The sequence below is a fragment of the Pelophylax lessonae genome, assembly GCF_965119305.1.
Source record: "Pelophylax lessonae genome assembly, chromosome: 1".
Lineage (NCBI taxonomy): Eukaryota > Metazoa > Chordata > Amphibia > Anura > Ranidae > Pelophylax > Pelophylax lessonae.
The window spans coordinates 451,918,082-451,932,208 of NC_138768.1; the positions used below are offsets into that span (position 1 = coordinate 451,918,082).

At 43.8% G+C, this 14,127-nt stretch overlaps 1 protein-coding gene across 2 annotated transcripts in view; it reads right to left on the reverse strand.

The window, feature by feature from the left end:
* Window positions 1-14,127, reverse strand: part of NCAN (neurocan) — a 373,708-nt gene that overhangs the window by 165,601 nt on the left and 193,980 nt on the right. For both annotated transcript variants that reach the window (XM_082243138.1, XM_082243139.1), the window contains exon 4: window positions 3,163-3,337. In XM_082243138.1, the coding sequence (XP_082099264.1) occupies window positions 3,163-3,337 (175 nt within the window). The remainder of the gene's footprint in view (window positions 1-3,162; window positions 3,338-14,127) is intronic.

Sequence of the window (14,127 nt, forward strand, 5' to 3'; positions counted from 1 at the left end):
AGAGCTGTTTTACCAGCTACAAAAATGTACATTTCCAGAAATTCAGCCCTGATATATGCTCAAATCCCTTGCATGCAGACCAACCACAGGGAAAGACCCTACTTTCTCTGTTATAGTTAAGGAATACAGTGGTGTCATCTCTCCACCCCCAGTCTGCTGAATAAACAGTAAAAAGCAGTAGGAGACCGATGAGGTTATCTCTCTGCTCACCTTGTTCTCTCCTCCTGTAAGCTTATTACTTTTAAACATAATTGCATGCAGCACGTTTGATTGGTTCTTATGTTTCAAAGATTTTTATAAATTTTTCATATTAATATTCAGTTAAATATTACAATCATATGCTGGAAAAGGAGTAACATAGTTAACAAAACAGGGTACAGTGTCATAAATGTAAAGGAACAAAGCATAATACACTTGAACCAAACATTTGTGCGGTGCCTAATATTTTTGAAATCATCAAACATGTTGGCGGTTACATCCTTCAATATTAGTTGTCGATCAGTGCAAAGCCCAGCCACATCAGACGCCCCAATGGGTTCAAAACTGTGCCTCGGTGTGGGGGCAGCGCTACCAATTTTGTTTTGTCTGATCGTCAAGGGGTTCGATTTATCTTAGGTGTTGAATTTCTTATCATTTAACTATGTAAACGGGTAAGGATATACATTTCTCAACCATGTGCACCTTGTTGCATGGAGGTCTGTCGTGGTAATGTGTGAGAGTTCTGTGTAGGAGATACTAGGTTTAGTGGGTTGAGGTGGAAAAGCAAAGTCAATTATGGCACTTTTCCACTGCAAGTACCGGCTCGGCTCTACTCAGCCCTGCTTGGCCCAGTTTGCTTTTCCACTGCTGGTACCGCATGGTACGGTGTTGGAACAGTTCGGTACGGTTTGGTATGGTTTGCTTTTCCACTAAAATAGTACTAAAGTTAAGTGGGTGGGATAACAACGATTCTCTGACCAATCCGTGGCTAGTAGTGACTGCATGCAAAGGATTGTGGGATATGGTACCGGTATGGTACCTCTTGGAACCACAATCGAGGTGGTACTGTTTTAGAGAGCCGTACCGTTCGGTTCTATGCAGTGGAAAAGCGCCGCTGTACCGTACCGAACCGTTCCTACACCGTACCATGCGGTACCAGCAGTGGAAAAGCACAAAAGCGAGCCGAACCGTTCGGTTCCATGCAGTGGAAAAGCGCCATTACTGTACACAAGATTATGTGGGGTCGAAAATAAAATGTTAGAACTGTAAAGAGAGGGTTCTATTAAGGTATATCTGGATGGGGTATGAGGGGGTCTAAAAGGTAGGATAAAAAGCGTATAAGAAGAGAAAAAAGAAAAGGGGGGGTATGTGTGGGGGAGGGGGGGGGATGTGTGGGGGGGTGGGATCCCGCCAGCTCTCCAGCATCTTGTTCCCAGTACAGTTACTGGTGTATATTTAGGTTGTAAGAGTTAGGAATTCAGTTGTGGTTGTAAAGTGTTACTAGTTCGACCAGGGTTCTTAAAGCGTAACCCCACTTTTGTTGAGAAAAAAACATTCCCCTTTGGGTGATCTCTGTACATTGCAGGGATTTTAACAGACGTTATTGCAGATTCCAACCTTTTGTTATTCTGAAGAAATCATCATTTGTTTCTCTGGACTGAGTGGGTCAAATGGGAGTGGTTTCATAATTATCTATCAGATGTGGTAGCTGTAGGGCTCTAATGAGGAAATCTGCTGGATCTGCATCCCTTTAGACGTGTTCCTATAGGGAGTATCTAACCAAAAAATTCCTTTTTTTTGCAGAGGATGCCAGAAATCTGACTTGTATCTTAGGTAGACTTTTGGGAAAATTGGTGAGCCAATCACACAAGCAGGAACTGATGTTTCTGGCGTGTGGTCAGTACACATTCTGTGCACAGAACACCTCCAGGTAGCCATATTGCATGGCATTTTCAGAAAATTACAACAGCTGCAGATTGAAAAGGAAAGGTCATTTTTAATAACATTCAATTACAATATGATTTGTGTCGCAATTGTATACGCTATATTATTTTTTTATTTATTTGCTGATTTTTTTCTCCAAGAAAGTGGAGTTACCCTTTAACCACTTAAGCCCCGGAGGATTTGGCTGCTAAAGGACCAGGGGTTTTTTTGCGCTTTTTTACTGCGTGACTTTAACGGACAATTGCGCGGTCGTGCGACGCTGTACCTAAACGAATTTGACGCCCTTTTTTTCCCACAAACAGAGCTTTCTTTTGGTGGTATTTGATCACCTGTGCGATTTTTTGATCACGCGCTATAAACAAAAAAAGAGCGTAAATTTTGCAAAAATAACAATATTTTTCACATTTTTTTATATGAAATTCCCCCAAAAAAAAAGTAAAAATCAAAATTTTTTAACATTTTTCAGCCAATTTGTTTTATGCTACCTATGTTTGGTAAAAAAAATCGCAAAAAGCGTATTTTGATTGGTTTGCGCAAAAGTTATCGCGTTTACTAACAAAGGGAAAGATTTTTGTCATTTTTGTTTTTTTTTTTTTTAACGCGTAATGGCGGCGATCTGCGATTTTTTTTTCGGTACTGCGACATTGCGGCGGACAGATCGGACCCTTGACTGACATTTTTGACACTTTTGGGGTTACCAGTGACATTACTGCAGTAATCAGTGCTATACATATGCACTGTTACTGCAAAAATGACACTGGCAGGGAAGGGGTTAACTTTATTGGACAGGGAGGGGTTAAGTGTGTCCTAGGGGCGTGATTCTAACTGTGTAGGGACATTCCTATTGGTGTAAAAGCAAAGATCAACCGTTCTACATAGTAGAACGGTCAGATCTCTACTTTTACACAGGGAGAACTGACAGGCAGCTTGTTTACACAAGCTGCTCTGTCTTTCTCCCTTCACAGGAGCGATCGCAGTGTGACTGGCGGACATCGAGTCCGCCGGTCACACGCACTGACTTGCCTGTGAACGAGCCGCGGCGGGCGCGCGCCTCGGCGGGCGCGCGCCCGCCCGCGATAGGCTCGCAAGTCAGAGACAGGCGAGTGACGTACCGATACGTCACTCTGCCTGGCCGGGGCTGACCGCCGCAGTATATAGTCGTGCGGCGGTCGGCAACCGGTTAAATAACACATAACTAAAAGCCACCAACATAACTTAGACCATTATCTTGTAAGTCACCTGACAGTTCGATCAGACAGCCATCCTGCATCACAGTTGTCCAAGCCATCCTCAAATGCAGCCTGCAGTTGCTCTGGAGATGCAATGACACCAGAGTTCTCCTTACAGGATCGCACAGCATCAGGGAAAGTCAGTGCGTACCGATTACTTGCTGCTCGGTAATGAAAGACCAGACCTAAAGCAGAAAAATAAGTCTTATTTCTTTTTGTGTCTCTTTTAAAGATAACATATCAAGATAACATTGGATCTCAGCATGCACAAATATCTCTTTTACAACCTACTTGCTTTTTAAACAAGTACCCTCTGCCAAAAGTTTCAAGTTTACAGAGAAAAAATAATGATGACATTGGCAGGTTTGCTACCATATATCTGGAGAGTACAAAGAAAACTTTTAAAGAATTTCACTTGTAAGTCTCTTTGATGCTTACATAAAGACATCTTGTGGTATGTTCATTTTAAGTTGTGATCTTTGTAGTTAAAAGTGCTATAAAATAGAGATTATTGAACATTATAAGCAATGGAACGAATGTACACAAATACTATTTCATGGCTGCTTGTTGAATTTATTGTTCCCCGAGCCTAAAGGTATTCGATTATACTGGTATCTAAAACCTATGATAGTTTACCAATTCTTAAAAGTGGTGGCTTTTAACAATTGGTAAATTCTTGGTTTTCACGTATGCGAATTGGATGCGGGTTTCCCTGCATCCAATTTGCAGGACAGGGGAGTGTGACCGGCTCTCAATGGAACCAGTTCATACAGCTCTCTGGCGGCCACAGTCTGCACTGGAAAAAGGGTCCTATGCGTCTTCTGGTCTGTTTCAGGTCCGAGATAAAGAAGAAATTCGGACCTGATTACCTTCTGAAACGGAGAACAGGGATGCACTGCTGTGAGCCACGCAACAGCTGAACCCAGCCTTAGGCTTTTTTTCCATTACTTTTGCCTGGTGATCTGGCCTGTAACACATTTCTTGTCTTGGGCCTTTTCACACGGGCTTTCCGATCAGGTCCACCTGTCAGTTTTTCAGGCTGATCTGATCAGATGCTGCATGCACCCCTATGGAGCAGCGGATGTCAGCGGTGACCCGCTACTTTTCGATCCAATCCTGTCCATGAAATCCAGACGGATGAAAACCCTATTTTCCATCCGTCTGGAGGATTGGATAGGATTGGATGAAAACGGACAGGCGGTCCGTTTTCATCCGATCTCCCTTAGAGGAGAGCTGGGATCTGACAGGTCTGTCTCTGCACACAGAGCGGAGACAGACCTGTTATCTGCCTGCTCAGCTGGGATTAGCGGATCGATCCCCGCTGCGCTGATCAAAACGTTGTCCGCCAGGGGGAAAGCCCGTGTGAAAGGACCCTAAAGCCTAGTACACACGCAACTAATTTCCGCCGACCGGTCGTTCGTCTTTTGTCCAGAGTGGTGTTTTGTTGGTTGGATTGTGCTCTAGACTGCACACGAATTTTCCCGCACGATAAAATTCTACTTCAGAAGTGATGTCATGTGTTGGTTTGCTTTCTTTGTGTTCTTTCTTCTCTGAGCATGCCCAGTCTTGCTCATTAGATTTTTCCCTGTCGAAATCTGTACTGACTGCACAAAAATCGGCCGTGTTTTGACGGCGGACAAAAATTTTATAGCCTGCACACCAGATTTTTTTCGGCTGAAAAGTTGGAGTTGGTTGTTGGAAGCATCATACTAATAAGCCGAAAATCGGCAGATCGGTCGTCGGACGAAAATTCCCTGCCGATTTTCAACGTGTGTGTACGAGGCTTTAGGGGGACGAACAAATAAAGAGAGGGAAAACAGATAGAAATAAAAACTTGACAGGGGTTTTAAACCTCCCCTGCTTTGTCCACAACTAAAAAAAATAAAACAAAAAATGTTTTGGCTATAAATAAAATGTATTGCCATAAAAGGTTTAGGAGCTTGTGACAAGACAGGATTGCACTGATTTGCTAAGAGAATACAAACTGTTGACTTAGCAAAGTATACTTTTACTTTTCAAAGTGAATGGTCACTGAACTTAGGCCGGCCATACATGGCTTGAAATGTGGCCAGTTCAGCAGGGTCCAGGACCAGATGGGCAGTGTGTTGTGATGAGTAGTGATGAGCGGACAGGCCTGGGTTGGTTAGAGAAATATTTCAAAACATTGAACATACAAATCCCCCTGAATATTTCTAGCCTTTTTAAAGGCCAATTTTCAAGCATTTGATTATAAAAGATCAATGGTAGCTGGGGGACTACAATGGGAGACATGTACCAGGTCAAAAACAAATAAACAACATATTTCCCAAAAGTGAAACTTCCATGTTTTTCGGAAAACATGTTGTATGCGCATACCAGATGAAGCACAGCTGCATACAGCCATCTGCTTGTATGCAAGGCTAGACACAGCACCTACAGCTCCCCAAGTGCAAGAAAAGGCCATGAATTTTATTCTGGACATATATTCAGCCTCTCACCATTCCTATGCATGAGGCCTTAATAATGCATAAAGAGTAACTTTAAAAATACATAATGCATTAAAAAAAATGCTTGGGGGATGTATTAAACCCTCATGTGAAGAAGCAAACTTTAGAACTACAGCATTTAAAAAATCTAAAAATTATATTTACATATAATCACTACATGACAGATGTTTTTCTGCTGATGGCTTATGTGTATTAACAAAGCCGCTAGTCGCAGCTATGTCCAAACTATGGCCCTCCAGCTGTTCAGAAACTACAATTCCCATCATGCCTAGTTATGTCTGTGAATGTCAGAGATTTACAATGCCTCATGGGAATTGTAGTTCCTGAACAGCTGGAGGGCCAAAGTTTGGACACCCCTGCGGCTAGTGGGATCACAGGTAGTGTCATTGACTGAGTACCGTCACAACTATATGTCCTTATGGGGTCAATGATGTCAGACAACATTACTGGCTGGTTTGTTGACATTCATCAGGCAGCCAGGGAGCTGTAGTCAAAGTCCAGTGGAAGAGGATCGTTGATGTGGGTCATCTTATGTGTGTCAAGCTGGTGTCAGCGGGTTTTTGGGGCATTGTTTATTGTGATTGACAACAGGTTTAAACCTTGGGACATTTTTTTTTCTTTTATGGAGTTTGTGGTGTACTTATTCACATTTTCCTTTATTTTGTGAATGAGTAACAAGGAGTATAATGTACCCTTTCCAGATTCTGATAAGCCCCCCCCCCCAAGACCCCCACAATCCACTGGGACAGGGATGTGGAGATGAGGCTTTGTCTCCATCAACATGGGGACATAGTATTTTGTCAGGAGGCACCCCTGGCGAAGTACCCTCCCCATGGTGGCACAATTTTGGCCTGGTATGGTTTAATAGGTGGTTGCTCCCTTATTGTCCCTCACTTTACCGGACATGCCTGAATGAAAGATCTAGAATTACTTTGGGGGACCCCATTTATTTATTTTTTTGGCCTAGGGTCCCACTCTAAAGCCATTCCACAACCTTATCATCATTATCATTGGACAAGGGGCTGGTATGGATTTGAGAAGGAAACCCACTTTTGCATGGGGTCCCCCTTAAAAATTCCTACCAGACTAGACCAGACCAGATCTAGAATAAAAGTCTGGTAAAGATTTTGGGAGTCATCCCTCAGTTTTTGTTAGTTTGTTTTACTTTAGGGCCTGGTGTGGTTCAGGAGGGAGGTGGCATGCCAAAAAAAAAAACAATATGAGTTCCTCCCCAATTCCTTATCCTTGATAATAGTCTGATAAAGATTTGGAGGGGAACCTCAGGCAAAAGAAAAAGTGAGATCTCCTCCAAAATCCATACCATATCCTAATCCTTAAAAAGCATTTGATATGGAATCGGGGTAGAATCTCAAGCAAAAAAGCCTTAGTCAGTAGATAAATAAGGGGCAGCGAGCGTGTGCCCTCCTTCTGAACCGTATCATGCCACATGACCTCAACATGGATAGAGTATCTGTCAAGAGGTTCCTTCTGACAAGGCAACGTTTCTCCATGTTGATGGGGACAAGGGCTTCATCCCCACATCCCTGGGGTGGAGGGAGGGGTTTGTGGGGGGCAACCTTTGGAAAATGGAAGCCCCCTTTACAAATAGGGGGCCCCTGGATACCTACTCCCTTACATAGTACCCCTTATACTTATTCACAAAAAAATGAAATGAAAAAAAAAAATACACCCACACTGTGACACATTCCTTTGGTTAAAAAATGATCTACAGTGTAAATCCATTGCCAGTCATGTTGTCCAGTGATGTAGATCTATCATATCACAACGAACAAAGCCCAGATGACCTGCAGACACATGCATTGTGACCCACACGCTGGACTCATCAAAAATGACAGCTTTCCAGCCACCAGCTGAATTTCAACAAACTGGCCAGTGATGATGGACAATGTCATTGACCAAATATACCTTTTGTAAATATTCCTTTCCAGTAGCTATTCAGCCCTAGCATACTCACCCATTCTTTGTCCCTCATGTCTGCCATGGGGGAGAGTCGCCATCTTGGCCTCAGTACATCTGTTGGTCTTTATTGCTAAGCAACAGCTTATTCCCTTGTGTATTCACTTCATGTCTATATTATGTATCACCATTGTAATTGTTTGTTACTATTTATATTTTGTTATCCTTAGTTTAGATTTTATTTAGTATTGCCACTCCTGAAGAAGCGGCAGATTTCCGAGAAACATGTAGAGGATGTTCGTTTATTGAGGACTCACTATATCTCTTATGTTCCATTGTGGAGTATACCTAGCATCAGTGTAAAGTGTATAGTTACAGTATATGTTTTTAAATATAATAATCCAGAAAAATTACAACAACAGCTGCAGATTGAAAAGGAAAGTTTGCCTTATTCTGATGAATTAAACAATCATCTGAAGGCATATGACTAGAGCACCCATTCATAAACTGCAGTGCATAAATGTGAACCATCCCCATAGGAATCATGGGAAGTTCTGCTTGAATTGCATTTATTTTCATGCAGCGACCAGAGGAGACACCGGGATGTGGATCGAGCAGCGTCCATCGGTGTTGAGACAGGAGACCACAGAACTTCAATATATGCAAACGCCTGAATTGTTTTTACATAATGTGAGCAGCTCTTTTATATATATTTGTTTAATAAAATTGGATGGTTTTTGGTTTTATGCCATTGGAGTTTTCTGTTTTATTCCCACAAAACGTTTGACCCATTATATTGTATGGAGTGAGAATCTGGCATCTACCCTGGAGCTGTTTGATTATAGCTGGTTTACCGACCATGAGAGTGGAAGGCATTAGTAGCTGGTGAGTTCACATCCATGGGAGGTGGGATCACTTTTTGCACGTGAGACGGTATTGGAAGTGGATTTTGCATAAGGAAGACTCTACTGTTTTTATGATTTAAATCGTTTTTTGGCACATTATCAACACCAAGAACAGCACCGGGTGTTTTCATATTATATAGACTTTATTCTATGGCACATTCCTTTTTATTGTTAAATAATTGTTGTTTTTCACAGCGCTACTTATAGAGAGTGTTACCCTGTCATTTTTCATTTGTTTTGGATGATTTTATTTATATTTTTGAAATTTATGTCTCAATTTGTATCTGGATATTCTGTTTTTATCCTATTTTTGGATCAATGAAAATATATATTTTTTTACCTCAATGTGTAATTTGTCCAGAGTACAGCGATAGCCCATTTTTCTCTTCTTCTTTTTGAGGGGAATTGTCTCCTTGCATCAATATTCTTATTACTATCATTAGGACGATGGTATGCCCATTTTTATTCACTATTAAAGAGGTTGTAAACCCCAATTTTTTTTTCAACCTGAAAGAGAAACCCATAATGAGCTAGTATGCATAGCATACTAGCTCATTATGAAATACTTACCTTAGAACGAGCCCCCGCCGTGCCGCCCGCTTACCTCTATAACGGGCGACATGTTCAGTCACCCGTCTTACGGGATCGCGGCATCCGGCCATCTGATTGGCCGGAGCCGCGGTGACGTCACTCCTGTGCACCCGCGCGGGAGCCGACGGTCACGGCACGGGGCTCTGAAGAAACGGCACCAGCGGCCGTTCCTTCAGAGCGCATGCGCCAGTGATGTCACTGGCTGCATGTAAGGTAAATATCTCCTAAACGGTACATGTTTAGGAGATATTTACAGTACCTATAGGTAAGCCTTAATATAGGCTTACCTATAGGTACAAGTGTCAGAGGAGGGTTTACTTCCTCTTTAAGTTGATTAGAGACTTCCTCTTTATCATTGACCAACTATGATCATGTACATAAATACGTTCAGTGAGGTCACCGAGAATACATATTGGCTTGTTTAATGTGAAAGTTGTTCATTTTGTGCTGGTAGTGATACCGGCACTAAATGAATCACCTCCAGCAGCAGCAGCCAGAGGTTTGGGCGGTGGAACAGATCTTTCCCCTTCAGTTTGCCCATTTGGTGAACATTTGAACAACTAGAGTTCAGGTCAAACTTTCTGCCGGCCCCAAGCTCAATCATAGTAAAGAGGTGTCTGTGAGCCTGTGCCCAAGAGAGTTTTGTTAAAGTTATAGAATTGGTAATCTATGAGTCAGAGACGAGTATCCAGAGTAGTTCAGCACACAGAAGGTTCCTTTCCAAGGATGCTATGTAGAGGGAACAATGTCAAGTTGCTCCCCTTACATTAAAAATTCACTGGGCATGCTGTTTTAGTCACTCCATGACAAAAAGAAAGGAGCCCCATCAATCATAGATTTTTTACATGTTTGGTAAAAACAGAAGTATTCCTCTACTTATTTTGATCACACAAACATTTTTATATTTCATTTTTTTTATGTAATATTATTTTTGTTGTGATAAATGCCACATACAGCAATTTAGTTTAATCCTGCACAACAGAGAATGTTCTCATGTAAGGTGCTGTCTGTATTTGCTGTAATCTTTTTTTCTCCTTCTAGGTTTCCTGCTGAGATTGAAACACACAGGAACATCTCAGAAAAATGAAAAAACAAAAACAAAATAATCATGTGCTTGATCATTTTCAGTTAACCTGCTGAGTCTGTCAGTCTGACTTGCTGCACTGCAAAAATGTGAGCAGTGGGACAAGTGCTTGGGTGTGCAATATTGCTTCTTGTCATTTCAGTAACCACTTCTGGACCGGAAGATTTTCCCCCTTAATGACCAGGCCATATTTTGCGATTCGGCACTGTGTTGCTTTAACGGACAATTGCGCGGTCGTGCGACGCTGTACCCAAATAAAATTGATGTCCTTCTTTTTCCACAAATAGAACTTGGTGGTATTTGATTACCTCTGTGATTTTTTATTTTTTGCGCTATAAACAAAAAAATTGTGACAATTCTGAAAACAAAAAAAATATATTTTTCACATTCTGCTATATAACATTCCCAAAAAAAAAAAAAAAATGTAAAAATCTAAATTTCCTGTTTGTCTCCATGGCAGCCTACGTGTGGGTTAACCCCGCCTCCACTCCAAGGGTATAGGACCCCCCTCCCATAAATTTCAGCTCTCAGGTACAGCAGGTGTTCATTTTTTGTCCTCCTCCAAGGACCTACACTTCTGATGTCTTACTACGTCCAGCTTACCTTAGGATACTTTGGATGGTGTCTGCATGTCCAGAGCCCAGCCACGGGCGGGTGAGTGACATTTAAAATCCCCTGCTCTCTGCGGTTGACTGAAGCTTGATCGGCATTCTCTGACATGGGTCTGAAGATTCGCATTGCTTCCCTTCATGGCAGCGGTATTTGTTATTTATGTGCACTTTGTCTGTCTCTTTTCCTATCACTGTACAATATGTTTGTTTGGCCCAATGGCGCTGGAACGCTTCCTGCGTTCCAGCAAACCCTTCCTGCGTTCAACAAACCCTTCCTCTTCCTCCTCTGCTTCTAGCGTCCAATCGGTAGACGCTTCGTGGTCCCGCACATGCGCAGTGCGCCGCGAGCGAAGTCGAGGCTTGGTTCGCACATGCGCATTAGCGATCGCGGCCGCATCACCGCTGATGTCATTCCGGCGGGAGATTTAAACAGCTGACGATTCCCCTGTACTTTGGGAATGTACTGTGGGCGTTGCGGCAGCTTCCCAGTGTCTCTGGATTCCTTGCTACAGGTATGTGCAATGGAGACTTGACTGCAGAGGGGGGGGGGGGGGGGGCGGCTGGTTGTCACCTCACAATGTATCACTGACATGGTGTCTGATATGTATTACCTTTCTTTATCAGTCTGGTTGTTTGGCCTGAAGTATGGATCCTGCGTCACCGCCCTCCTGTGGCCAGCCCTCTCACAACAGGTGGGTGCTGGCATTTTTCAGAGGGGGGGGGCGGGGAGGGCTTGCTGGTCCCTAGGTCATGGCTAAATCCAGTGTCTCCCCGATTTTCTCTTTTTCCATCAGCTCTTCCAGGCCTGATTTACCACAAGAAAGAGACCCTGTCAGACCTCGTGGGAGTTCATCCTCCAGATCTAAACGCCGTGAATCTCCATCAGGGAGTAGGCAGCAAGGGAGACGCTCTAATTCCTCCCCCAGACACCATACACAATACCAGAGTCACCGCACACACCAGAGAGCCTGTTGGGGTTGTGGGGCGCATGTCCCGGAGGACAAGTCCCTATGTGAGCCATGTTTTGCTCATGCAGCCGGTGAGAGGGGGCAAAAGGATCAAGGATTGGAATCTCTAGTGAAGAGAATAGTACAACAGTCCCTGAAAGAATGGGGTACAGTCCCACCACCTGGTCCCACCACATCTAGTTCTCCAGCGGAAGTGCAGGAAGATCAAGGCCCCTCTCAACCGAGCATTACTTCTGCAAAATCATCTGACAGTGATTCGGAAGAAGAAGGGGCTGTAGGCGGCTTTGAGTTCGCCCTAGTTTCACCCCTGATCAGAGCCATTAAAGAAGCTCTCAGATGGGAGGATCCTGTGTCTCCTCAGAAAAAGCAGCGGAAGTTCTTCAAGCACCTTGGTAAGGAGCTTATCAACTTCCCTTCCCTCTCTGAATTACAAGAGGTGATTACTGAAGAATGGAGTAAAGGGGATAGTAAGTCTTCCTTATCCTCCAAACTTGGGAAATTATATCCCTTTAAACCTGAAGATGTCGCCCGTCTTGAATCTGCTCCTCTTGTGGATGCGGCAGTTACAAGATTAGCAAAGCATGTCACTTTGCCACTAGATGATGCGGTCTCTTTCAAAGACCCTTTGGATAGGAAGATAGATCTGGACCTAAAGAGGATCTTTGTGACGGCCGGCGCGGCCTGCAAACCTGTGATGGCATTAGCAACAATGTCTAAAGCCATGGAAGTCTGGGTTTCCGATATAGAATCCAAACTTGGAAGTCTCTCGGAAGAAGCCGTAGAAAGTTCCCCTATTCACGAACTCAAGCTGGCTTCAGTGTTTTTAGGAAAAGCATCTATCGATGTTCTGCGTCTTCTGTCCAGATCGATGCTATCCTCAGTAACAGCAAAGAGAGCCTTGTGGCTTCGCCCGTGGATTGTAGATCCAGCTTCTAAACAGGCATGGTGTAAGATCCCTTTTGAGGGTACTTCCCTTTTTGGAAACAAACTAGACAGCGCCATTGCCAAGGCTACTGGCGGAAAGTCAGGTTTCCTCCCGCAAGACAGACGACTATTTGGTCAGAAGAAGCCTCAACCTAGGAGGCAATACACGGAGAGATCAAGAGATGCACGCTCTTACAAGCCTAATAGAGATTTCTGAAGAAACTGGAGAGGTGGTCAATCCTCTACTCGGAGGTCATCAAAAAATCCAGCGCCTGCTGGACAAGATTCCACTAAATCTTTTTGAGTTTGGGCCCGTCAGGTGGGGGCACGTCTTCTCCATTTTCAGCATGTCTGGGCGGCCTCAATCACTGACTTTTGGACCGTCAGGACGGTCTCTACAGGCCACAGATGGTCATTTCTGGCAGATCCAGTTCCAAGATTCATCTCAACTCATTTACCCTGTCTAGAAGAGAGAAGAGAAGTCTTGCTCGCCTATGTAGACGCTTTGGTGGCTCAAGGAGCTGTAGCTCCGGTTCCGGAACAAGAAAAATTTCAAGGGGTTTACTCACCCCTCTTCTTAGTCCAGAAGAAGAACGGGGCCTGGAGGCCTGTTATAGATCTCACATACCTGAACAAGTTCATAAAGAACGAAAAATTCAAGATGGAAACACTCTCAACTATTCAAAGGGCAGTACTGCCGGGAGATTGGCTCGCCTCAATAGATTTGAAAGATGCGTACTTTCATGTACCTGTGGCAACCGACTTCCACAAATATCTTCGCTTCTGTGTTCAGAATCAGCATCTGCAATTCATTTGCCTACCCTTCGGCCTGTCTACCTCACCCAGAGTATTCACCAAAGTTCTTCTAGCAGTGGTAGCCTTCATAAGATTGAAAGGTATACGTCTACATCATTACTTAGACGATCTTCTGCTTCTGTCTCAAGAAAAGGATCAGTTATTGGCACACAGAGATCAGGTCATATCGACCCTCAAAGAGTTTGGCTGGCTGCTAAACCCACAAAAGAGTCAGCTGGAGCCCACTCAGCGCCTAGTCTATCTTGGGGCGCAATTCGACACCGTCGAGAATTCAATCTCTCTCCCATTAGAGAAGATACCGGTAGTGAGGGAGAGAATCCTTCCGGCTCTTTCCTCTCCTCGGCTGAAAGCCTCTCAGTGCCTCAAAATCATTGGCACCATGGTGTCCACGGCTCCAATGGTCAAATGGGCTCTCTGGCATATGAGGCCCTTCCAAAAAGGGTTCCTACAACAGTGGAACACAGAAGAGAAAGATCAGTACATTCATATCTCCTCCAGCATGAGATACAGTCTTCTTTGGTGGCTGCAACGCAGGAATCTGCTCAACTGTCATTCTCTGGTTCCAGTCTCATGGACTATAATCACAACAGACGCCAGCAACTCAGGTTGGGGGGCTCATTGTCTGACAGAGATGACACAGGGGAGATGGTCTTTTCAGAGACACACTCCAGTC